The sequence below is a fragment of the Acinonyx jubatus genome, chromosome B3 (assembly GCF_027475565.1).
Source record: "Acinonyx jubatus isolate Ajub_Pintada_27869175 chromosome B3, VMU_Ajub_asm_v1.0, whole genome shotgun sequence".
NCBI lineage: Eukaryota > Metazoa > Chordata > Mammalia > Carnivora > Felidae > Acinonyx > Acinonyx jubatus.
Window position 1 is genome coordinate 88,675,518 of NC_069386.1, and position 27,282 is coordinate 88,702,799.

The 27,282-nt window shown below is 35.8% G+C and overlaps 1 protein-coding gene across 5 annotated transcripts in view; it reads left to right on the forward strand.

Moving 5' to 3' along the window:
- Window positions 1-27,282, forward strand: part of LRFN5 (leucine rich repeat and fibronectin type III domain containing 5) — a 250,773-nt gene that overhangs the window by 207,985 nt on the left and 15,506 nt on the right. For 4 of the 5 annotated variants that reach the window (XM_027065641.2, XM_053224415.1, XM_027065638.2 and 1 more), the window contains one exon: window positions 23,137-24,541. In XM_027065641.2, the coding sequence (XP_026921442.1) occupies window positions 23,157-24,541 (1,385 nt within the window). In that variant the 5' untranslated portion in view covers window positions 23,137-23,156. Of the gene's footprint in view, window positions 1-23,136; window positions 24,542-24,794; window positions 25,084-27,282 lie in introns of all 5 variants that reach the window. The other variant, XR_003422469.2, reaches the window with a different exon arrangement.

The following is a 27,282-nucleotide window of genomic DNA, read 5'->3' on the forward strand; positions in this document are numbered from 1 at the left end:
TCTTTCTCCTGCCCCTTGTTTATAACTTTATTCATTTCTATTAGTATTATCAGTATCGACCCTTTGATTCCAATTTTATTCAACTGATTATAATCCATTTCTATCATGTATTTTGATGTTCAGACATCGTACCTGTGATGTTGAAACTGTCACACAGTTTTATGTCCAAACAAGTTTTGAGCAACAAGTTTCTAGCCAATTAGCAAATACTGCACTTCATTTTTAATGAATATATTTATGTTTTTTTATCTTTACTGGAGCTCTCTGAGGAGAGAAACCTTGTTTTATTAATCTCTGTTCTTCCAACATCTGGCAGAAAACTTGGATTTTAGTAGGGTCAACAAATAGTTGTTGGATGGACAAAGGGCTGCAACAGCTCTCAGTGAATTACTTTTATTTTAAATGTTTACTGGCGTACAACAAGAGGAGTGCAAAAAGTAAATGCACAGCTCCATTAATTATTACAAAGTGAACATCTGTGAAAGCACTGCTTTGTCAAGAAAAAGACTGTCACTAACACTCTAGAAATTTACCTCATGCCCTGCCCAGTAAGTAAGCCATCCTTCCTTCTGAAAAGTAACCGGTATCTTGACTTCTACACCAGGAATTATTTTTGTCTGGTTTTGTATTCTATATGGAAGAATCATCTAGCACTTCTTATATGTGACTTTTTTTTGACTAATATTATAATTGTGGTATTCATCCACATCTTTGAATGTTAAAAGTGGTCCAATTCATTCTATTTCCTGTATGTTGTTGAACTATATGAATAACCATGATTTATGAACATTTGAATTCCTTCTGTTTTTTCTCTCTTGCTTATTACACTGATAAGAGTATTCTAATACATGTCTCTGAGTGTTTATGAGCATGTATTGGTGTTAGATATATGTTATGTGTGTTAAGGCTGGTTATAGCATATATATACATGTTCCACAGTAAGAGAAAATGCCAGGCCATGATTATGCAGTTTGATAACAGGGTACAAGAGTACCTGTTGCTCTGTATTCTCACCATGCTTAGAATTAACATTACTTTTGTGTTGATGGTGGTGGATATGAAGATATTTAGTCATGATCTATTGCAATTTATTCTGCATTTCCTTGATACCTAATAAGGTAAAATATCTCTTCATATGTATATTGACCTTTAATGAGCTACTTTCAGTAAAGTGCTTATTCAAGCCTTTTATGTATTTTTTATTGCTTTTTATGTTTCTTACTGAGATTTATAGAGAGTATTTACATAATTTGGATATGAATTCTTTATTATTATATGTATTACAAATATCTTCTAGACAGTTGCTTGCTTCGACATTGTTCTCATGCGGCCCAATGCCATACTGTTTAAATTATCACAGCTTTATAATAAGTCGTGCTATGTAATAGGATATATCCACACATTTTGCGATTGTGGTTAAAGTATTAATCAGTGGCACTTTTTCAAATATTAAATCTTCTAGTGTTTTTATTAACTTATTTTTAATTCAATATTTTATTTTATTTACTTCTGTTTGTGTTTTCGTTACATCATTTTCTCTAAATGTTATCCTAAGTATTTGACTTTTTTCCTGCTATTACAAATGGTATATTCTTATGTGCAGCTTTAGCTCTTCATTGTACATTATCAATTTTCAAATAATAAGTTTTATTTCTTTCTTTCCATTACTTATACCTTTTATCTGTGCTCTTGTTTGTCTCACCATCGAGAACATCCAGTACATTGTTAAATAACAGCAGTAATAGTGGACACACCCTCATCTTGTTCCTTCCTCAAACAGAAGTCATTCAATATTTCATCATGAAGAATAATATTTCTAGGATGTTATTTATCAGGTTAAGTACTTTCCATGTATTCCTAGTCTAGAAAGGTTTCTTTTTAAATTAATGGGATGTTGAATTTTAAAATTCAAAAGATTCTAAAATCTTTCATGTTATCTATTGAAATGATCGTGTTTTTCTCTTTTACTGCACTAAAGAATTAGACTGATTTTCTTTAAAAAAATTTTTTTAATGTTTCTTTATTTTTGAGAGAGAGAGATACAGAGTGCAATCGAGGGAGGGCCAGAGAGAGAGGGAGAAACAGAATCTGAAGCAGGCTCCAGGCTCTGAGCCATCAGCACAGCCAAAGTCTGACACTCAACCTACTAAGCTACCCAGGCATCCCCTGACTGACTGATTTTCTTTTTAAGTTTTATTTATTCATTTATTTATTTTATGATTGAGAGAGAGAGACAGAGAGAGAACCCACAGCAGGGGAAGGGCAGAGAGACAGTGAGAGAGGGAATCCCAAGCAGCTTCCACGCTGTCGGTGCAGAGCCCAACTCAGGGATGCATCTCACCAACTGTGCGATTATGACCTGAGCTGAAACCAAGAGTCTGATGCTTAACCAACTGAGCCACCCAGGCGCCCCTCGACTGACTGATCTTGAAATGTTAAAAATAGTTCTTGAAATCCATCCAAACGCACATTACATATTTTCATTTTATATATGACTGTACTTACATTAATAATTATGTGTTAAGAATGTTTGCGCCTATGTTCCCTCATGAAATCAGTTCATGATTTTCTTCTAACAACATCCTCTTCAGTATTTAGCATTAATGTTATGACTTCATAATATAAATTGAGAGTGTTTTATTTGTTTTTATTCTCTGAAAGAGTGTGTAAAATTGCTATTATTTCTTCTTGTTTTGAAGTATCAATCACTGACACCATCTGTGTCTGAAGGTTTCTGTGTAGGAGGGTTTAATTATGGATCTTACTTCATTAATAATTATAGGAATGTTTAAATTTTATGATTTTTCTCATGTCAGACTTGGTAATTATATTTTTATAAAAATTTGTCCATGTCATGTAAATTTTCAAATATTTGGTCCCAGTTGTTCTAGTAGCTTCCTGTGTATTTTGTGTGCTCCTAAGGTAAGATTTAACTTTTCTTTATTTCTCTTTGCATTTTCTTTATGTTCTGTCTACCCCTTGATTAGTGAATGACAAGGTTCCAAATAAGTAACCAGGGAAAGAATGAACAACAGAATGTACAAAGGGATTAAGCCATTGCAAGACAAAACAACAGCAAGGACGACAACAACAACACAAAAAACAAATACCTCGTTGGCTAGTATTTTAAACTTTCATGATCCCTCAAACATGGCACATTTCCTGGCATAAAGAAATCAAGCAGCAAATGGTAGCTGCAGCATTAATAGTTCTAATTTTAGCAGTGATAATAATGGTAATAGTCATTCACTCATGTAACAGAACCTGAATAAATTCTTAACCCTCTGACTTCTCCAAAGGTCACAGAAAATGAGGTCTTGCTCTCCAGGAGCTCACTAACTAACGAAGCATGACATGAATGAAATACACCATGCACGAATGGTGCCTTTGGAACACATCCCACCCCACTCCTCTTGGCCTAAAAGAGAAGAATTACTTCAATAAAGACTATTACTAATCACAGGACACTTTGACTACATTTTAGTACCCTAAGCATTTGTAAACATTTTTTTGTGTGTGTGTGAAATATATCATTCATACTGAGGAGTGCATAAAACATACTTGTACAGTACAGGAGTAATTGTAAAATGAATGCCCATAGGGACTGCTTCTCAGTGAAGAAATTGATCATGCCAGTACCCCCAGATACCTTATATGTCACATGGATACCATATCCCCTCCATGCCTCACAAATAAACATAATCCAGACTTTTATATTAATCACTTACTTGCCTTTCTTTGTGGTTGTATCACTTTTTGAATATGTCCCTGGCTTTTCAAATTTATATAAAGAGTCCATTGTATTTATCACGTCTTTCTTTTTTTGTCAACATCATGTTTGTAAGTAATATGTTGCTACTTGTAGCAGTAATTATTCATTGTCATTGCTTTGTAGTATTCCTTTGTTTAAATATGCTCCAAATTATATTTCTGCTTTACTATGGATGGCCAAATGAGTTGTTTCCAATTTGGGGTTATTACAAATAACATGAGTGAAAACATTTTCCTGCATATATTCTGAGCGTATTCTATTGGGAAGTCTCTATTTTCATGATCAGAAAAAGCTCTCAGGGCAGAATTGTTTTTTCTTTCTATTTTCAAAAACTCTTTCCAACCATCTTTATTTTTTTTGATATGAAATTTATTATCAAATTGGTTTCCATACAATACCCAGTACTCATCCCAACAGGTGCCCTCCTCAATGCCCATCACCCACCCTCCTCGGCCTCCCACCCCCCAGTTTATTCTCAGTTTTTAAGAGTCTCTTATGGTTTGCCTCCTTCCCTCTCTGTAACTTTTTTTTTCCCCTTCCCCTCCCACATGGTCTTCTGTTAAGTTTCTAAGGATCCACATAAGAGTGGATGCACGTAAGAGTGAACACATATGGTATCTGTCTTTCTCTGTATGACTTATTTCACTTAGCATAACACTCTCCAGTTCCATCCACGTTGCGACAAAAGGACATATTTCATTCTTTCTCATTGCCAAGTAGTATTCCATTGTATATATAAACCACATCTTCTTTATCCATTCATCAATTGATGGACATTTGGGCTCTTTCCATAATTTGGCTATTGTTGAAAGTGCTGCTATAAACACTGGGGTACAAATGCATCACCACTCCTGTATCTCTTGGGTAGGACAGACTTGTTTTTGAGTTGTAGGTTTATTTCTATGGGATTTTATGTTTACTAAAATTTAATCTAGTATGCTTCACTGCCTTGTTAACATTATGGGGTTTTTAAAAAAGTACTTCATTAGCATTTCAGTCAGCTTTTTTAGTTATACTTAATGAAAGGAACCCTATTACTTAGCCTCACATTATAGGAATAAGAATTCTATCAAGCATTTTGTTTTAGCTTAGTTTTTGTGGTCATTGTGCACATCCAATTTTACATCTCACTTTTTGTTGTAGATATTTTGGATTAATTTTCTATTGCTGTGGTATTATAATAAATGTCATGCTTAAAACAATAACATTTATGACCTGACAGTTTCATGGATTAGTCTGGACATATCTTAGCTGATTCTTCTTCTCAAGGTCTCATAAAGGTACAATAAAATTGTTGGCTATGTTGAATTTTCATCGGGAGATTGAACTAGAGAAGAACCATTTCCCAACTTCCTCAAGGTGTTGGTAGAATACATTTCCTCACTGGGGCGCCTGTGAGGCTCAGTCAGTACCGATTTCGGCTTGTGCTACGATATCGCAGTTGGTGGGATTGAGTCCCAGTCGGGCTCTGTGCTGACAGCTGAGAGCCTGGAGCCTGCCTTGGATTCTGTGTCTCCCTTTCTCTTTGCCCCTCTTCTGCTCGCACTCTGTCTCTCTCTGTCTCTCAAAAATAAACATTGAAAACCATTAAAACAAAAAAGTACATTTCCTCACTGCTGTAGAATCCTGAAAGTTTACTTTTCCGAGCCAGCAATGAAGAGAGAAAGTCTGCTGCTTTGAGTATCTAACTTAGAGGAAAGCTTGGATTGATTATTAATTAATTAATTTATTTATTTATTTTAAGTTTATGTATTTATTTTGAGAGGAGAGACAGAGACAGAGACAGAGATGGAGAGGACACGAGCAGGGGAGGGGCAGAGAGAGAGACAGAAAGAGAATTCCAAGCAGGCCTCGTGCCACCAGCCCAGAGCCCAATACAGGGCTAGAACTCACGAACTGTGGGATCATGACCTGAGCTGAAATCAAGAGTTGGAGGCTTAACTGACTAAGCCACCTAGGTGCCCTTGGATCTTTTTTAAAAAGTACTCACCTGATAGGTCATGCCCCAGTTTATTAACTCAAAAGTCAAATAATTATGCATCTTAATTACATATGCAACATGTCTTTACTTTCGCTATATTCCATGGGTTAAAAACAAGTTGCAAGTTTTTGCTGCACTCAAAGGGAGTATGTTTACACCAGGAAATGGGAATAATGAGAACATCTTAGAATTTTGCCTACCATACATCGTAATATGTATTTTTGTGTTATTTTTAACCATCATAAAGATTTTTCATGACTGTATTGCATTCAAACATGAAGCATATTACAATTTACTTGATCACTAGATTATCAGGATATATTTATGCTTTAATGGATATAACAAATATTATGCCTAGATTTCTTTTTAAAATTTGAGTATCATTGACACACAATGTTATATCAGTTTCAGGTGCACAAGATAGTGATTCAACAAGTTTATACCTTATGCCATGCTCAACACAAGTGTAGCTACCATCTCTCACCATGCAATGTTATTACAATACCATTGATAACATTTCCTACTGTACCTTAATTCCTGTGCCTTATTCATTTCATGACTGGAAGCCTGTATCTCCCATTCCCCTTCACCCATTTGCCCATCCCCCACTCTCCTCCCCTCTGGCAACCATCAGTTTATTCTCAGTATTTATAGATCTGATTCTGCTTTATGTTTGTTTGTGTTCATTTTTTTTTTCACATTCTACATGTAAGTGAAATTGTATGGTATTTCTCTTTCTCTATCTAATTTATTTCACTTAGCATAATACCCTCCAAGTCCATCCATGCTGTCACAGATGGCACCATCTTGACTTTTTTGTGGCTGAATAATATTTCATTCTCTCTGTATACCACATCTTCTTTATTCATTCATCTATAAAGGGACATTCAAGTTGCTTCCATATCTTGGCTATCATAAATAATGCTGCAATAAGCATAGGTGTGTGTATATATATATATATATTTTTTTTAGTGTTTTCATTTTCTTTGGGCAAATACACAATACTGAAATTACTGGATCATATGGCAATTCTATTTTTAATTTTTTGAAGGAACTCCATACTGTTTTCTGTAGTGGCTGCACCAATTTACATTCCTACCAAAGTTTATAAGGATTCTTTTTTCTCCATATCCTCAACAACAATTGTTATTTCTTGCCTTACTAATTCTTGCCATTCTGACAGGTATGAGATGATATTTTACTGTGGTTTTGATTTTCATTTCCCTGATGATGAGTGATATTGAGCATCTTTTCATGTGTCTGTTGGTTATCTATGTGTCTCTATTATGCCTAGTTTTTAAGGTTTGGAAAGCTCAATCATATCTGAAAAATATTTTGGCCTGAATTCTCAGCTATAGATCAGTGGTTCTTAAAAACTAGAAAAAATGAGGAGGTGCTGCATTATAAAAATACTACTTGATGCCTAGCTAGCTCTGTTTTCAAAATCCTAAAGGCAAGTACTAGATATTAGATTCACCTTATTTAAAAATGTTTGTCATGAGCTTTGAAGGGTGACACTTAAAAAATAATCATATATCAAAAAATTATTATTATTGGGGAGGCTGGGTGGCTCAGTCAGTTGAGCATCCGACTTCAGCTCAGGTCATGATCTCACACTCCGTGAGTTCGAGCCCCACGTCGGGCTCTGTGCTGACAGCTCAGAGCCTGGAGCCTGTTTTGGATTCTGTGTCTCCTTCTCTCTTTTACCCTCCCCTGTTAATGCTCTGCCTCTCTCTGTCTCAAAAATAAATAAATGTTAAAATTTTTTTAATTATTATTTTGTAAATAAATAACAATGAAAAATGTCCTTAAATTTAGACAATAGAGTGCTATCAAGAAATTTTAAACAATGCATGTCTATTGTCTGCAAACCAGCAATATCCATCATGTCCTTCAGGGATTGCATGCTTATAGATTTTAATTTTTTTTAATTTATTTTGAGAGAGACAATGAGCACCCTTGGGGGAGGAACAGAGAGAAGAGGGGAGAGAGAATTCCAGGTAGGCTCTGTACTGTCAGCACAGAGTCCCACACAGGGTTCGAACTCACAAACTATGAGATCATGACCTCAACTGAAATGATGAGTCAAATAGGTGCTTAACTGACTGAGCAATCTAGGCACCCCAGATTTTAATACCAGTATCTTCTTTACTTCAAAGTTTATCCAACCTGGACTTAAATGGACACGTCTTCAAAAAATAGATTATGTCAAACCAAAGTCGTTATATTTCATCACATTCAAGCTTCTTTTCTTCCCTATATATGCTCCAAACTGATTTTCTTTCCTGTAGACACTCCATATTATAATCAATGTAACCTGACCCACTCAAGCCAAAGTTGAGGAATCAAGCCAACACTTGCACTTACCTACACATTTAATCAATAACCAAGTCAGAAATATTTTTACATTTCATTCACATAATCAGAGAATATTTATAGTTGACCTAATGCCTGATTTTATAAAATTTTCATTGGTTAGCTTGAAAAAATCAATTAACTTTTCTAACTTACTATCAAGAAATGCCCTTGAGGTGGCTGGGTGGCTCAGTCAGTTGAGCGTTCAACTCTTGATTTTGACTCAAGTAATGATCTCACTGGTTTGTGGGATGGAGCCTGCATTGGGCTTCATGCTGACAGCACAGAGCCTGCTTGGGCTTTTCTCTCTCTCCCTTAGTGCCTCTCCCCTGCTCACACGCACACACACACACACACTCTCTCAAAATAAATAAGCATTAAAAAAAGGAGAAAAAATGCCCCAGGGATTGACTCCTGATATGACAGATATATATAAAATGTGTTCACTCACTTTGGTCATCATAAAATACTTGTTTTTAGCAATTTTGTGGACTTTGTTATAGCATAGAGCAAAAATCTGTCAAAAATCTTGCAATTAATAGACAATTTTTATAGTCATATGACTCATTGCTAATACATATGAATCAGCATTAAAAGAATCCAAGTTAGTTTTAACGTTTTTTTTTTACAGAAAATACATGCTCACTATATATGATGTTTTAAAAATATTTGAAATGTCTGTAGACATACAGTTGAATGCATGATATGTTTCATTCTAGTCATTTTTATTGCACTCACATTTGGTGCTTTAATACTTTTAAAATCATACTGGAACCAGTTGATTTTAGTTTGGCCATGAGTAGCAGAGACTTTTCAGAACAATAGTTTAAATATATTGGAAGGTAATCCAGGGCTGATAGAGCAACTCCATTATAATCAGGAATGCCTCCTCCGTCATCTTGACTCATGACACCCATCTTCAAAGTCACCTCGGTGTTCAAGTTGGCTGCTAGAGTTACAGACATCTTCTCCAAATTATAGTTGAGAAGAAGGTAGATGGACATAAGGAGAGGCAGAATAATTCCCATCTTGGTCATCTCCCTTTAAGCACCTGTCTCTGAACTTCTTGTCATCATTTTCACTTACACCTCATTGGAAGAAAATGACTCACATGATTGATTATATCTCCCTGCAAATGAAGCTAGAAAATAAACTCTTCCTTCTGGGAAGCAATACAGAAGGGAAAAACTGAGTTTCTGTTCCTAAGGAAGAGAAGAATGGGTATTGAAAAGGCAACTAGTACTTACACACACACACACACACACACACACACACACACATAACGTGTGCACGCATACAGATATGCATATAGCCTGGGAGGTACATGAATACATATATATGATTATTATTCTGTTTAGTTTTGTTTTGTTTTTCACTAAATACCTGCTTTGCTGCTGCTTCCACTCATGGAGTAGTTATCATGAGTTGGTCATTTTGTTTTACGCCTACCTTCAGATGCAGGCTAGCACAGTGCTGCATTTACAGTTAACACAAACCCCAAATCCAGAGGCATTTACAGATCATACAAATTTTACTTAAGATTTTCTTAAAGGGTATAAGAGGAAATTGCAGTGCCCAAGATACAACAAAATATCCTATAATTCTCCTAATCTGTCACTTCTTTTACAACACAAGGCAATTAAGTTAATCATCTTATCAGTCCTCTCCCTTGTCAAGAGCCTGCCAATATAGGGACTTTTCATTTCTTTTTCATTTTGTTTTGTTTGTTTCAAGTTTTTATTTAAATTCTAGTTACTTAACACATAGGCTAATACTGGTTTCAGGAGTAGAATTTAGTGATTCGGTACTTCTATACATCACCCGGTGCTAATCATAACATGTGCCCACGTTCTTTAACACCCATCACCCATTTAGCCCATCCCCTGCCCACCTATCTCCATCAACCCTCAGTTTGTTCTCTATAGTTGAGAGTCTCTTATGGTTTGCTTCCCTTGCCTTTTTTTCTTTCATTCCCTCATTCTATACTTTATCCTTTTCTCCAGCCTCCATGACCTTCTTTAATGTTAGAGAGCATAAAATTCAATGTCTCCTGCCTCTAACAATGTGTAAGAATATCATTTCATTGTATTGTTACCAGCACTGATATTATAATTTTAAAACTCTAATTAAATTAAACTAATGAAAACTATTTATAAAAATTAAAATTAATTAAAACTATTTACAAAGATGGTATCTTTATTCACATTTTAATTACTAAAAACCTTGGACACTCAGACCCTTGCTAAGTAGTTGGATTTCCATCTTCACTCCTTTTTCTAATACTTACTTAGAGACTACCATGTGCCTTTCCTTCCTCTAGGCGGTCAGGATACAGTGATGGACAAAAGAGAGAAATCCCTATCCTCATGAACCTTTATTTTACTTGATGGGGTCAGAAAATAAGCAAAGATAAACAAAATATATAGAAGGTGAGATGATAGCAATGGTTATGGAGAAAAATAAAATGGGGATTGGAAAGTGAAGATTACAATTTAAATGCAAGTGGGCAGACCCCACTGAAGTGACATTTAACTAAAGACTGGAAATAATTGAGGGGTTAAATTAGACATATGCATACAGATGGGTGGAGATCCAAAAAAGAAAAAAAGGGGGGATACAAAGTCTTTAGTAACAGTTTGCCCCATGTGTTTGAGAAATAGCAAAGTGACCAATGTGACAAGAGTGAAGCAAATCAGGGCCACAGTAGTACTGAAATCAGAGAAGCAGAAATTTATGGCCAATTGTAAGGACCTGGACATTTCTTCAAGTGAGATGAAATACCAGTAGAAAGTTTTTGATATGGTTTAAGTTTTAACAAGATCACTCTGACTCATTTGTGGAAAATAGATTAAAGGGGGATAATGGCTGATGCGGAGACTATTGTTAAATTCCAAGTGAAAGACAATGAAAAGTCATAGCAGTAGATATGATCCCATCATGTATATTCTTCCTGTATAGTGTACAGGGTCATTAATGAACTGGAATGCTATAGAACAAAAAGAGAGAAGTAATGAATAATTCCAATGGCTGAGTCTGGGCTTTGAAAAGAACCAGGTTTTAAATAATTACATAGACGTACTATAGAAGGAGTAAGGCATATTTGAGAGAGAAAGTTAGGAGTTCAGTTGTAGACATGTTAATTTTGAGAGTATTAGAAATAAAAATGGAAAAAAAAAGAAATGAAAATGGAGTGGATATGTTGGCAGTTCAGTACAGAAAGAGAGTGGTTCAGGCTTCAAAGAATCATCTGTCTATATCCTTCATTCAGCTGTCTCTTAAATTTATAATTTTTTATATAATTGAGTATGAGCTTTTTATGTAGTAATATTATTTTACTTTTTGAAATATGCATAATGTCAAATTGAAATGATCATTATGTTGTAAAAAGCAAAACAATGTTAATACAAAAAATAGGAGAATCTAATAAGACTGAGTGGGTGTGTTTGAGAGACACGGGAGGGAAATGGTAGGGAAATGGAAAGGAAGGAGAAAGGAAGAAGGAAAAAGAAAGGGAGAGGGAGAGACAGAGGGAGAGGAGACACAGAGAGAGAGAAAGAACACCACACTGCTTTCAGTGATATAAAAGCGTCCATATGGTGTTAGTTTGTCAAAACATTTCTGTAGGAGTACTGCCGGAACTTTCCACCCGCACACATATTTAGTATTTAAACCCTCAATAAATTCACTACTTCCTCAGTGTATGTTGTATATGTCTTTCTTTATGCTCTAATTTTTTTTTTTTTAGATTTTCAATTAGAGTTTCCATTGGTGACAACTTGGCTGCCTCAAGACCCAAAATAATAATAAGGAAAATGTAAACCTCATTTTTTTTTCCTGAGGAATTATCCAGATTTCTGGATGCCTGAACATCTCTGTGCTGAGCATCCCGTCTGCATTGCTCCACAACAGGGCCTCTTTAATTGCTATGGCAACAGCACAGGAGAACCAATATAACCACAGAGGCTCATTACATGAAATGTTAAACACCATTAGGAGACAGAAACATAATGGATAGCATGACATCTCAAAGGCTCAGAGATTCACCTTTCAGAATTCCGAAGATAAAGGGTAAATCGTTTACTAGATTTGAAACCCTGATTAATGGCATTTAAATTTGTGTTATAACCCCTTTTATGTCCTTTCAAGTTGTCATAAAATCACGGTGAATTCTGAGGTGGGAGCTGCTGTATTCTTGGAAATTGGAAGAAAACAGGGGTTATCTGCTATTCTGCCATGGCAGGATACTGATTTCATTGCATTTCACATTTGTGGTAATGTTCCATATCCTGGACCTTCCTTTTCCTCCTGCGTCCATTGAAACCTGATTATCCTGCAATGAGACGCAATAGAAAGAGAAACCGGTGTATGAAATCCAGGTTGGAGTCTTAGATGACTAATAATGCCTTCAGACTTTCACTAAGATTCAGTTTCCTCATCATTCAGTACCAACCCAGACATGGAATGCAAGCTCTTTTTACCCTGATGTTTTGCACAAGGCTTGATATGGGGTGGGAAGGGGTGGGGGATACGCACTTCAGGTTTGAAGCTAATGGGAAGCAACGGTGTAATATCTTGGCAAACATGATACTCTGTATCTCAGAGTTTCCTTATCTGTGACTGTCTTTGTGAAGGATCAGGCGTATACTGTTTTACACAGAATCTTCTCCCTTTGTGTACTGCTGTCAGTGCTCCCTCCTCTCTCCTCCACACAGTGAACTTTTATTTAATTTATCAGACTGGAGTTTAGCTAGCTTGTTTCATTGCCCCTATAAAATCCATGCCTCGGGCCACCCACCATTCACATACAAAATATATCATCAAATTATTTTGCTAAAGAGATAACCATCTACTCCCCAGATAAATATACCTATTCCTTAGAGGCACTACTGTCTTAATTAGTTGGAGTTCTAAATATAAATTATCTTACACTTTATACACGCATCACCCCTCCCACTTCCCACATATTTCTCACTTGTATCTGAACATCCGTAAGGAGTGCTTAAAATCAACAGAAGTTCATTTTAGCAAACCGCTTGCCACTGACCCGACTTCCAACTACTGCTGTTCTCACCATTGGGAATCTTCACAGCCTCTCCGCGCTGGGCCATTTTAGGCTGCTTCCTCTCCCCAAGCTATTTTCTGCAAGAGAGAATGCATTCTCCTTCAGAGTTACCAGTAGTATTTACTCTCCTAACCCATGGACCTTCAAGGACATTGTGGAGTGTCTGCAGTGGGCAAGAAAAGGGATAGGTCAGTCCGTATCAGTGGGAAAATACTGAGACCTCTTTATACACAGAAATCATTCTCCTTTCTATTAGGTAGAATTTCTGTTCTTAAGAGAATAATTAGTATTATCGATTTAAGTGTTTGGATAGCTTCAGTCATGCCTTGACATACCAAAACAGAAATGAATGATGGTGGTTAAGTATGTCATTTGGGTTGTCATGAAGTCTCTGTGAAGGTGCCCTTAAATCTCCATGATAGTAACCTGCCAGCACCCTTTAAGTGTAATTTGATTATGAACAGAGATCAGGATCATAAATGAGTAAATCACTTTATGAATTTAAGGAGTCATTGTTGTCAGAATCAGCAATCTTTATGTCTGAAAATCACCTAATAGTCAGAAAAACACACGTAAATAATATATATAAAGCATCTTCTTATCCTGGGAAAGGCATGAATTTTTGGAAATAGATCTCGATCTTAAACCTACCTTTTTTGTTTTCTTTTTGTATAGCCTTGAGGGGATTCCTTAAGATTTCTTAAGTTTTATTTCATCATATAAAATGGGAAAAAATAACCACTTTTATGAAGTTGTGCAAAGATTAAATAGGACTTGATATGATATATACATTGCACAAAAATCAGTCTTAGCTTCCTAATATAAGCGAACAAAATTAATATTAAAAACATTATAAAAGAAATAAAACATCTCTCTATGTAGCTTTTACCTTCATTTTTAAAACACAAAATAAAACAAAGAGGTACTGAAATGTTTACATATCTACTGCTTAGATAGAGCGTGCTAAATATTCCATTTAGTAAACTGGTTTAATTATCAGTATCTCAATCTCATTCCTCATCTATAAAAGAAACTACTACTTCTTTCATGTTTACCTGTGTTCAGTGAATGGTAACTATTACTTTTTTTTAGATAATTAAGTTTATTTTAGTAACTGGGCTCATATCTGTAGTCTATTAATGTAAATACTATGGGTTGCTGGACACATGTCCCATGTTGAATAAAAAATACATGTATCAATACACACATTGATAACAAAAATTAAGGATGCTCTATTAACTCAAAGACCCATCTTGTTTCTGTAAATTTAAATATCAAAATGTATGTTGAGTTAAAACTTTTCACCATCTGCCTTCTATTATAATTGTGAACGTGCTTGTCCTGATCAGATCCCAGCCTTGTAAACTTTGCAGATTCTAGCAAAGTGCCTTGCATGTGGTGCAGATGCTAAATAAATCTTCCTGAAGAAATTAATAAAAGAATGAGGGAAGAGATGCATGAGTGAATTTTTTTAAAGTTTAATTTTCAGTGTATTTAGGAATTTTACTAGTGACTTTTGTAATCGAAGATTGAGGATAATTGTTCAAGGTTATAGTTGTCTTGGTTTGAGTCTTGAATTCAACAGGTTCAATAGCGATATCCTCAGTATATATTTTAGGAGAGAATAGACTTATGATGTCATATATAATCCTTGGAAAAAATAAGCAAAAAACCTTAAATATTAGAAATGAATATCTACTGTGTTTCATATAAACTGTGTTATAAAATCTCCTTTGCAACACTGTGACCATTTTGACACATCCTAAAGCAACTCATCAGCATCAACAGGCATCAGCATCTGATCTCCAGCATTAGCCTGGACAAAGAGACACTAATTGAATTGGTAGAGCTCCGTTGAATGATGGCAAGGCAGCTCCCGAGGGGCCCAATAGCTTTCCTTTAACTCAACATATAAATTGGTACCATATTGGTTTCTGCAGAGAATAGATTATGCTCTCAGTTAGTTGTAAAACCTAAATTTGCTTGTATATCCTATTTTAGTTGCCAAATAAATACTGATTCTCTTGAGCATATGTGATGTAACAGCCATGGGCTGAAAGAAGGATGCAGTACTAGAAAATCATTTTCCAGTTTTGTGTGATAGACTCTTCTTTGTTTATAAATGTGTCACTTTGTGTCTGAAAAGAATTAACCTGAAAAAACATATAATGTAGAGATGTGTACATATTATCTAGAGAGCTGCAGCTGTATGACTATTTGCTGAGTTACATCCCCACTCAAATATTATTATCAAAACCAGTTCTGTGTGGTTTGCGTTTAACCAGTTAGAGAAAGCAATAGACAGATGTTCTAAAAGAGTTTAACTTAACCAGATAAGATTGAGGTTAGTGTGTTGGATGATCTTCATACATTTTTAAATCAGGAATTCCAACAAAGCATGACAGCTGCTCTGCTCTTCCATTCACACTCCATTCCTTCAAGTAGTACTACATAATTTTAATAAGTACATCAAGGCTTGGCACATGAACTTGTCGGAAATGAAAACTGTTTCCTTACACGATCCCACATCTTCCATCTTTTACAGATTTTGAAATCTCCACTCTGTTCTAAGATAACGTGGGAAAGCTCATTAATGACAATTCATATGACTCTTTACTTACAGGTCTTATTTAAACAAAAAATAAACATCAAATAAGAAAGTGGCCCACATTTTATTCTAAACTCAGTGTTACTTTCTGAATCACTGTATGGGTAGCGAAATTGTATCAGATCAGGCCGTATATATGTTGAGGAAGTAAATCAGATTATGAAACAGGATGCATAATTTGAGTTGGAATGGTATCCCATCTTTGAAGATATATGGCAGAGCTAAGAAAGTATGTTTCTAAAATATGACTAAGTTCTGATTAGCTACCAATAATGTGTCACTTTATAAATTCTTCTTCCTCTGGAACCAATATTTGAAAACATAGCAAAAAACCCAAATTCCCTTTTTTTAAACTGAATCAACTATAATGAAGTATACTGGACATAAAAAGCACTGATATTAGGGGTGCCTGTGTGGCTCAGTCCATTAAGCATCTGACTTTGGCTCAGGTCATGATCTCACAGTTCATGGGTTCGAGCCCAGCATTGGGTTCTCTGCTGTCAGCACAGAACCTGCTTTGGATCCTCTGTCCTCCTCTCTCCCTCTGTCCCTCCCCCACTCACTCAAAAATACATAAACATTATTTTTTTTTAAATGAATGGATATTAAAGGTATAGTCAATGAATTGTGCTGAATATATACACCTATATATCACTATTTCAAATAAGATACAGAATACTTCCATGACTCCCCAAAATTTCTTTGTGTTCTTTCCCAACCATCCTCCAACTAGACAAGTACTGATTTCATTTCTATCACTGTAGGTTAGTTTTACCTATTCTAAATGCACATACACTTGAAAGTTTCCAATAAATATCATCTTACTTCTGAAACTCTTCTGTTCCAGAAAATGTTTTTTTGAGACTTGAATTAGTTTGATAGGACTGTCATAACAAAGTGCCACAAATTGGGTGGCTTAAACAGAAATTTATTGTCCCACATTTATGGAAGCCAGAAGTCCAAAATCAAGGAGTCTGGCATATTTGGTTTCTTTCGAAAGCTGTGAAAGGGAATCTGTTCTATTCCTCTCTCGTAGATTCTGGTGCCCTTAGTCATTTCTTAGCTTATAGATACTGTTCTCATTGTGTTTCACACTGTCTTCCCATTGTGCATATCTATCTTTGTGTCCAGATTTCCCCTGTTAATAAGGACCATATTGGATTAAGGTTTATACTTATCACCTCACCTTAACTTGATAATCTGCAAAGACCCAATTTCCAATTAAACTCACATTCAGGATGGAGATTTAAGACTTCAATAGCTTTTTTTTTAATGTTTTTACTTATTTTTGAGACAGAGAGAGACAGAGCATGAGTAGGGGAGGGGCAGAGAGAGAGGAAAACACAGAATCTGAAGCAGGCTCCAGGCTCTGAGCAGTCAGCACAGAGCCCGACGCGGGGCTTGAACTCACGGACTGTGACATCATGACCTGAGCTGAAGCTGGACGCTTAACTGACTGAGCCACCCAGGCGTCCCAATAGCTTTTTTTTTTTAATTGGGGTGTAATTGTCATATAACATTGTGTACATTTGAGGTTTAAAACATGTTTATTTGATATAATCTTATTGCAGTAAGATTGCTATTGTAGCCTTAACTAACATCCCTATCATGTCACATGCTTATTTCAGTTTTTGTGGTGGGAACACTTAAGATCTAGTCTCTTAGCAATTTTGATGTTTATAATGCAATATTGTCTGCAATTACTACACTGTGCACTAGTTTCCAGGACTCATTTATCTATTATTTGCAAGTTTGTACCCTTACATAACATTCCCCAATTCCCTAACCCCACACCCCTGGTAACTACCATTCTGCTTTCTGTTTCTTTGGGACAATTTCCCTAGGGACTCTATATTTTCAGATAAGAAAAAAAATGGGGAGGATTGGGGGAGGGAAAGAAAATTGAAATGAATCTTCCAGGCAACCCAGATTTTCAACTTTGGAGGAATAATGGCTGAGACATTGAAGAGCACAAAGAATAACTAGTCACTCAGGACTTTCAGCTATAAAACCACTAAGAGGGGATGGAGAGCTCAGTTCTTTTCTTCCCATACAGTATGTAGATTTTCAACAGAATGTCTGAGGCGGCATTGGAGAGATACAGAAAACTTTTTAGAGGAAACCTCTACCTTCATAGAATCTAGGGTAGCTCAATTGCAGCCACAAGCAAAGAACTGGGGATGAGGTGAAAGATAGAAGAGATCTCATTGGCCACCAAAAAACAAAAAACCCAAAAAACAAAACTGGAAGCAGAGATGTAAAGTTGACTGAGGTCTCCATTATGTTTGGGAATCAGATAATTCATCTGTAAAACAGTCGGGTCTCCAAAACCAAGATCCCCTGCCTTCCTGAATAGGAAAATTCTCAGCCACACTCTCCAAACAGGTGAAGCTGTTGTGAACTGAATTACGATAATACTACAACAGAGACAGACTGAAATAACTTCAGAGCATATAATGCACTACTATAAAACTCCTAAAAGATAACATAGGACAAAACCTAAATGACCTTGGGTATGGTGATGCTTTTTTATATACAACACCGAAGGCATGAGCCATGAAAGAAATAATTGATGAGCTGGATTTTATTAACATTAAAAACTTTGGCTCCAGAAAAGACAATGTCAGGAGAATGCAAAGCCAAACCAGGAACAGGGAAAAATATTGGCAAAAGACACATCTAAGAAAAGACTGTTACTGAAAATATACAAAGAATTCTTAAAACTCAATAATAATAAACAAAACATAATTTAAAAATGAGCCAAAGACCTTGACAGACACATCAATAAAGAACATCTACAGAGGGCAAACAAAACATGTGGAGATACCCTACATCATATATCATCAAGCAAATGCAAATGAAAACAATGAGATGCAAATACACACCTATTAGAAAGACCAAAATCTGGATCACTGACAACATGACATGCTGGCAAGAATATGGTGCAACAGAAAGTCTCATATCGCTGTTGGGAATTATGGCAAAGCCACTTTGAAAGACAGTCTAGCACTTTCTTACAAAACTAAACATGTTCTCACCATACAGTCCAGCAACCACACTCCTCGGTATTTACACGAAAGAGTTAAAAACTTGTGTCCACACCCATGTGGAGAGCAGCTTTATTCAGAATTGCCAACACTTGGAAGCAACCAAATGTCCTTTAGTAGTTGAATGGATATGTGAATGTTGGGACATGCAGACAATGAGATTATTATTCAATGCTAAAAGGAAATGAACTATTAAGCCATGAAAAGACATGGAGGAACAGATTATTAAGGCATATTATTAAGTGAAAGAAGTAAATATGAAAAAAGCTGCATACTATATAATTCCAACTATATGACTTTCGAGAAAAGGCAGAATTATGGAGATAGTAAATACACACACACACACACATCAGTAGTTGCAGGGATGAGCCAGGGACAGATGAATAGGCAGAGCACAGAGGACTTTTAGGACAGTGAAAATACTCTGTATATACCATAATAGTGGATATTTGTCATTTGTCTAAACCTGTAGAATGTACAACACCAAGAGTGGACCCTAACATAAACTCTAGAGGTGATTATGATGTGCCAGAAGTAGATGCATCGATTGTAGCAAATGGCCACTCAGGTGGGGGATGTTGACAATGGTGGAGGCTGTACATATGTGGGAGCAATTGGTATACAGGAAATCTCTGTACTTCCCTCTCATTTTCGCTGTAAACCTAAAACTGTTTTGAAAAATAAAGCATTAAAAAGAAGTTTGTTAAACTCTTAAGAAGCAGGCAGGCAGAGTACCTGTGGGTTGAGCATCCAGCTTCAGCTCAGGTCATGATCTCATGGTTCATGGGTCCAAGCCCCACCTCGGGCCTTGCACTGGCAGTGTGGAGCCTGCTTCAGATCTTCTGTCTCCCTTTCTCTTTGCCCCTGCCCCGGTCATGCTCTGTCTCTTTCTCTCAAAAATAAACATTAAAAAAAAAAAAAAGTAGGCTGGCCTCTCCCTACCCTAATTTATGCTAGATAGTTCTTCTTACTTACTTTCCTGTTTGAGAGGGGGAAGTCAGGGGACATCTATGGAACTCTTCCCTTTCATCCAAGAATATATCACCTTCTGGAATATAGTTCCTGTAGGTTTATATCCTCAGCATTATGATGTTATTAAAGAAAATGATGTCCAGCTTATCCAGCTTATTTGATTACTGGGGTGCAAACGATGTGGGTTTTTTTTTATATGTTCATTTATTTTGTAACTTTTAATATTCATACCAGAAGTACTATTTAGAAACAGGTTAAAACACAACAAAAATATTTTATATCTATCCACAGATATACAATTTCTGTTGTTTTCCATCCATTTATAAAGATTCAAGATTCCATCTGATACAATTTTCCATCAACCTGAAGAGAACATCCTTTATATTTTCTTACAGCACAGTTCCTCTGGTAATGAAACTTACAGTTTGTTTCTCTCAAAATGTTTTTATTTTACTTTCATCTTTTATGGATATATATCCCACCCATATTGATGGACTTTCTTTTTTTCTTGCAACATTTATTTTTTTTTAAATTTTTTAACATTTATTTATTTTTGAGACAGAGAGAGACAGAGCATGAACGGGGGAGGGGCAGAGAGAGAGGGAGACACAGAATTGGAAGCAGGCTCCAGGCTCTGAGCCATCAGCCCAGAGCCTGACGCAGGGCTCGAACTCACGGACCGCGAGATCGTGACCTGAGCCGAAGTCGGACGCTCAACCGACTGAGCCACCCAGGCGCCCCATCTTGCAACATTTAAAATATATTTTCCATTGTCTCCTATCTTGCTTTATTTCCAAAATGAAATCAGTGAGGAGTCAGCTATTATTTTCATTTTGTTCAGTTTATCTTCTTGTAATGTATCTTATTCCTGTGACTCCTTTTAAGATTTTTTTTTTTCCTTTGGTTACCTGCAATTTGCTTATGATGTGTCCTGGTATAGTTTTCCTTGTTTTGAGCTTGGATTTATGTGTTGTTGTTTCTTTTATCACAAATGTGAAAAAATTTTGCCTTTATATCTACTTTATAGACTTCTGCCGATACTCCAATTATATGCTTCTTAATATTTTTGGCTTCTAAATATTTTTCCACAGGTCACTGAGTTTTTGTTCACTTTTTTTCCCCATTTTTCCCTCTCTCCGCCAGAGTTTCAGTATGGTTAGTATCTGTTGCCCTGTTTCTACCTATAGGATAGCTGAAGTTCTTTCTTTGGATAACTCTCTTCTGGTATTTCGCCTCATAAATTCAAGCCACCAGAGACTCTGCACTCCAGTCCATACTCTTCAGTTCATGTGTCATCTGGTTTTCTCTCCCTGTGCTATGCTTTACAAAGTGTCTCTGGAGCAGCAGTAGGGTTCATTTATTTTTTGTTCACGTTTCCCAAGGATCACAATACTGTGCTGCTTTTTTTTCCAATCTGTGAAATCTATGGTTATATATATTTTTGTACTTTTTTTTTTTTTTTTGCTGCTTCTTGTGGAAAGGCTAGTTTAGTACTAGTTATTCTGTCACAAACAGAAGAGTAAGACCATTTCATTTGTTGAGACTGACAGTGCTTGTTCATAACAACCACATTAAATAGGAGATAAACTAGGTGTAAAAGAAATCAAATCTATAAGAATATATTTTGTTTAGGAAACTAGGTCTATTCTTTCTGGAAGAAGTCCGTATTTTATATTTTCATTAATTAGAAATTGTGACTGGTTTTCTCCAGCCATTTTCATTGACATTTGAAACTACATGTAATTTATGAGAATTTTATTTATTTATTTATTTATTTATTTATTTATTTATTTATTCATTTATTATTTGTTTAATGTTTATTTTTGAGAGAGAGCGAGTACGGAGGAGGGACAGCAAGAAAGGGAGCCAGAGGATCCAAAGCAGGCTGTGTGTCTGAGAGCAGAGAGTTGGATACGGAGCTTAAACTCATTAACTGTGAGATAATGACCTGAGCTGAAGTTGGAGACTTAACCAACTGAGCCAACCAGGCACCCATAATTTATAAGAACTTTTAATTGCTTATGTATTAGTATTTTAATTTTTTTTAAGAGAGAGAGCATGAGGTGGGGAGGGGCAGAGGGAGAGAGAAAAAGAGAGAGAGAGAGAGACAGAGAGAGAGACAGAGAGACAGAGAGAGAATCTTAAGCAGGCTCCATGCCCCATGCCCAGCCCAATGTGGGGCTCAATTTCACGACCCTGAGATTATGACCTGAGCCGAAATCAAGAGTAGGACCTTCAGCTGATTGAACCACCCAGGGCCCCAGTATTTAAATTTTTGATGATTAGTTTCAAGAACAAATACTTAAGATCAAATTGGAAAGTCAAAATGCCAAGATTTTTAAAATTATATTTGGATAAATATAAATGCATTAAGATTTTAAGAAAAGAAGCAATGGAATTATAATTATAGTACCTTTTGGGACTCACTTCAAGAATTTTGATGACTGCTTTTCAAAAATTATCTGTAAAAATCCAATTTTAGGGGTGCCTGGGTGGCTCAGTCAGTTAGGCAGCCAACTACAGCTCAGGTCATGATCTCATGGTCTGTGAGTTTGAGCCCCACATGGAGCTCTGTGCTGACTGCTCAGAGCCTGGAGCCTGCTTCCGAGTCTGTGTCTCTCACTCTCTGCCCCTTCCTTGCTTGCTCTCTGTCTCTCTCTCTCTCAAAAATAATAAACATTAAAAAAATTTTTAAAAAATCCAATTTTATATTATAAAATATTCTAATTTTTAAGGAGCTCAGAGCATTTGTGGTGCATTTTTAGCATTTTTGTTTTTGAGAATAAGAGCTTTTATTTGCAGTTAAATTGTAGTATGTTCAAGATAGTTTGTAAAGATGAATACAATTTTATTAATGATTAATTACTTTCAAATACACCACAAAGTTAGCAATAACAAATGTTGACAAATTGAAATGCTTTCAAATCGTTAAGTATATCTTTAATCTTTGAACTGACAAGATTTCTTTCAGGGTTATGGGGAACTTTCATGACTCCTACCCTCCAATCTGGGCTGAATGTCACTTTTTTTATGCGTCCATGGAGCACCCTGGCCATATTTCAAAAATAGCACATAATTTACAGAATTGTAATAATCTGTTGGTTTCTTTGTTTTCCCTTTTGATTTTAAATCCCACAAGGCCATGAATGGTATATTTTTTATCCTGGTGTCAATTGTAGCCTGCAATACAGAGTAGTTATTTTATACTTGTTTGTTAAGTAAACAAAAGAGTAAATTGCTTCTGTACTGCAATTTGCATTAAAGGATTATTCCAGTGGGAATGTGGACATTAGTGAAATGATTGGATGCTAACACTACATTTTGTGTCTTTTCTTACAGGCTCTTAAATCTGATCTACAATGGAAAAATTTCTTTTTTATCTGTTTTTCATTGGCATAGCAGTGAGAGCTCAGATCTGTCCAAAGCGTTGTGTCTGTCAGATTTTGTCTCCTAATCTCGCAACCCTTTGTGCCAAGAAAGGGCTTTTATTTGTTCCACCAAACATCGACAGAAGAACTGTGGAGCTGCGGTTGGCAGACAATTTTGTTACAAATATTAAAAGGAAAGATTTTGCCAATATGACCAGCTTGGTGGACCTGACTCTATCCAGGAATACAATAAGTTTTATCACACCTCATGCTTTTGCTGACTTGCGAAATTTGAGGGCATTGCATTTGAATAGCAACAGATTGACTAAAATTACAAACGATATGTTCAGTGGGCTTTCCAATCTCCATCATTTGATACTGAACAACAATCAGCTGACTTTAATCTCTTCTACAGCATTTGATGATGTCTTTGCCCTTGAGGAGCTGGACCTGTCCTACAATAATTTAGAAACGATTCCTTGGGATGCAGTTGAAAAGATGGTTAGCTTGCACACCCTTAGTTTGGATCATAATATGATTGATAATATTCCCAAAGGGACTTTCTCCCACTTGCACAAGATGACTCGGCTTGATGTAACATCAAATAAATTGCAGAAGCTACCACCTGATCCTCTCTTCCAGCGAGCTCAGGTACTAGCAACCTCAGGAATAATCAGCCCATCAACTTTTGCATTAAGTTTCGGTGGAAACCCTTTGCATTGCAATTGTGAATTGTTGTGGTTGAGACGTCTGTCCAGAGAAGATGACCTAGAGACTTGTGCTTCTCCAGCACTTTTAACTGGCCGCTATTTTTGGTCAATTCCTGAGGAAGAGTTTTTATGTGAACCTCCTCTCATTACTCGTCATACGCATGAGATGAGAGTGCTGGAAGGTCAAAGGGCAACCCTGAGGTGCAAAGCCAGGGGGGACCCTGAACCTGCAATTCACTGGATTTCTCCTGAAGGGAAGCTTATTTCAAATGCAACAAGATCTCTGGTGTATGATAACGGAACACTTGATATTCTTATCACAACTGTGAAGGATACAGGTGCTTTTACCTGCATTGCTTCCAATCCTGCTGGGGAAGCAACACAAACAGTGGATCTTCATATAATTAAGCTCCCTCACTTACTCAACAGTACAAACCATATCCACGAGCCTGATCCTGGTTCTTCAGATATCTCAACTTCTACGAAGTCAGGTTCTAATGCAAGCAGTAGTAATGGTGATCCTAAAATGAGTCAAGATAAAATTGTAGTAGCAGAAGCGACATCATCCACGGCACTACTTAAATTTAATTTTCAAAGAAATATTCCTGGAATACGTATGTTCCAAATCCAGTATAATGGTACTTATGATGACACCCTTGTTTACAGGTAAGAAAAATTAACCAGATTTTTGTACTTACCATGCACTCAATGTAGGGCTTGTTAATGTGCTACTGATTTGTTTTTTTTAATTGGCAGTGCTACCCTGTGTTGTGATTACAGCACTCCGTTGTTTAAAGTGTGTAATATAAGGTTTGTGAAAGGTGATCACCTGTGGGACAATATTTTGAATGGTGTTATTTTTAGAGTTCAAATTTATATTTAATATGATGCTTACTTACTTTCTTTCCCCTCATCTAAGAGATGTGACTATCAGAGAGAGAACAAGACTGATTTATTTTACAAATTCAAAAACATACCAGAACTTACACATCCACATGAGTGTTCTTTCCTTCAAGGAAGTCACGTTGGGAGGCTATACCATTACCCCAATGATGCTGGCATTGCTCAAAGCACTTTTGGAATTATCTTTAGAACCTTCGTCATACTATTTTGAATATCCTCAGTGGTGGCAAATCTTCGTCTTTTGAGGGTGAATTTGAATTTTGGAAACAAGCAAAAGCCATTTGGAGCCAAGTCTTATGAATAAGGTGGGTGATCAAGATGGGTATTGCCATTTTTGGTCAAAAATAGGATGTAACTATAAAATAATGAGACTGATTTTTTTGGGTGATTGAATAATGTGCATGTGTATTGTTTCATGTACACTGGTTCTTAAGACAGTTCCAAAGAGAGTTTATCAATATTTTGAGCAGTGAAAGTGTCACTAGAGTTAAATATGTAATCTCCTCATAACAACTTTGATAGAGAATTTGCATCTGACTATAGGCTTTCTGGTATGTTTTTCTAAAGTTCAGCCTCATTGATTTATAGTCACATCTTGTCCAGTTTTCAGTTGGAAATATACATTTTTACCTCTTCATAAATTTCACTCATGATAGACTATTATTACTCCTAGGACACGATGCAAAATCATGGTTTTGAAATATACATATATATGTATCTTCTACATATATATATATATCTTCAAGCTTTTCTGAAATGAGATCAGCTCAATTATTACATACTCAGATGAACTCTTGAAGATAATTTGATTTTCATTCATGTATATAAATGAGAGAACTTTTTTTTTTTAAATGAACATGGACTGGTAGAAAAAAACAACACTGGCCCAGCTAGCCATATGATCAATTCTAGGCAAAGTTCTACATGGCTGAGTTTTAATTTCCCCATCTTTAAAAGCAAGAGATTAAAGTAAATGGTTTCTAAAATCCTTCTCATCACTAAATGTATGGTCATGTAGACTATGATGCATGCATAAAGTAGTTTGTCCTTCTTATACTCAGCTCTTTACCTAGGCTATCCATTATGTATCCCTTTGTCAAAGAAGAGTGTACATCTCTGTCCCTCACCTTCCTGTAGCTAATATATATATTAACCTGCCTCTATCTATCTATCATCTATCTATCTCTCTATCTATCTCTCTATATATATATCTATGTATCTATTGCATATATATAGATATATGCAATATGTCAGTTTCTAGTTTCCAAATTCTAATATTTTAATCCTACCATGACAAGTAAATTCTATGTGACCTTCAGAAAGTTGCTTGAATTTCATGACTGCAAAGCTTGTCATGAATAAAATAGTAATGATGCCTACCTCATACAATCATTGTAAGAATAAAATTATGGTGTTCCAGAAAAAAAAGAATAAAAAGAATAAAATTATGATATAAATAATGTGCTTAGTAATGCCTGGTATTTATCATGCACTTACTAAATAATAGTGATTTTAATCAGAAATAAATACTCTGGCCTAAAAGTTGCCTGGTTCATTAGAACACATTGTCTAGGTTGTATAACAGATTACTATTGCCAAGTTTTAAAATTTTCTAAAAAATTTTTTCAGAGAAAATATATAGTTTCAAGCATTTTTTTTTCCTAAATGAAATCTCAGTTTAGGTCATATCTGGTTGCTACTAAAAAATGTGGGAAAAAAAAGCATCCACAGAAGAGTTTGTGATATAATGAATTTAGAGATGTCTGTAACGTTTATCAAACTTTAGAAACTGTGTTCTGAAGGTAATTTCATCAGCCCACAATGGGCAGAACAAAGGATTTATACTCTGGTCAACAGCATTGCCCTGTTCATGTTTTTAGGATAATATTACTCATGCATTTTTATCAACCTCATTTATAGATAAAAACATACTGGGAACCAAGTGTTGAAGACAAAAGAAGAGGGCTGAAATGTGTAAATGAAGTATTTTAATCTTAGTAATTATCTTAGTTATTAAAGATAGATTTACTAGATACCATTCCATAGCAGCTTATAACTGATTTGGAAAATAAATACTCTGAAATGCATTTCCATTCTGGTTTCTAATGTGATTGTCAGTGTTTCCCCTTCCTTCAAATTGGCTTTTAGTCACAGAGGTGTTGTAAGTGCTAAATGGATTTGTTTAGTAGTCAGATAATGTCACAGTCACACCTTTCAAAAGCAATTTGTCATAAATGATTTTTTAGCAGTGGCTTTTATTAGGAGTTCTGCTTTGCCAAGCAATGTAATTAGTAAGCTTGTCAAGGCATGGCACAGGCACCATTAATATAATGCAGAATCCAACAATGAGTCTTAACCATTTTAACTAGGTAAATGTAAGATTAGATCATTTCCCCATATTTCATATCTGTTATAAGTATGCTCATCTTAATGAATCCTGAAATGAAACAGAACTGAAGTCATAACGCCTGTGTGTTTATATGTTTTGTTTCTTATATTAATGC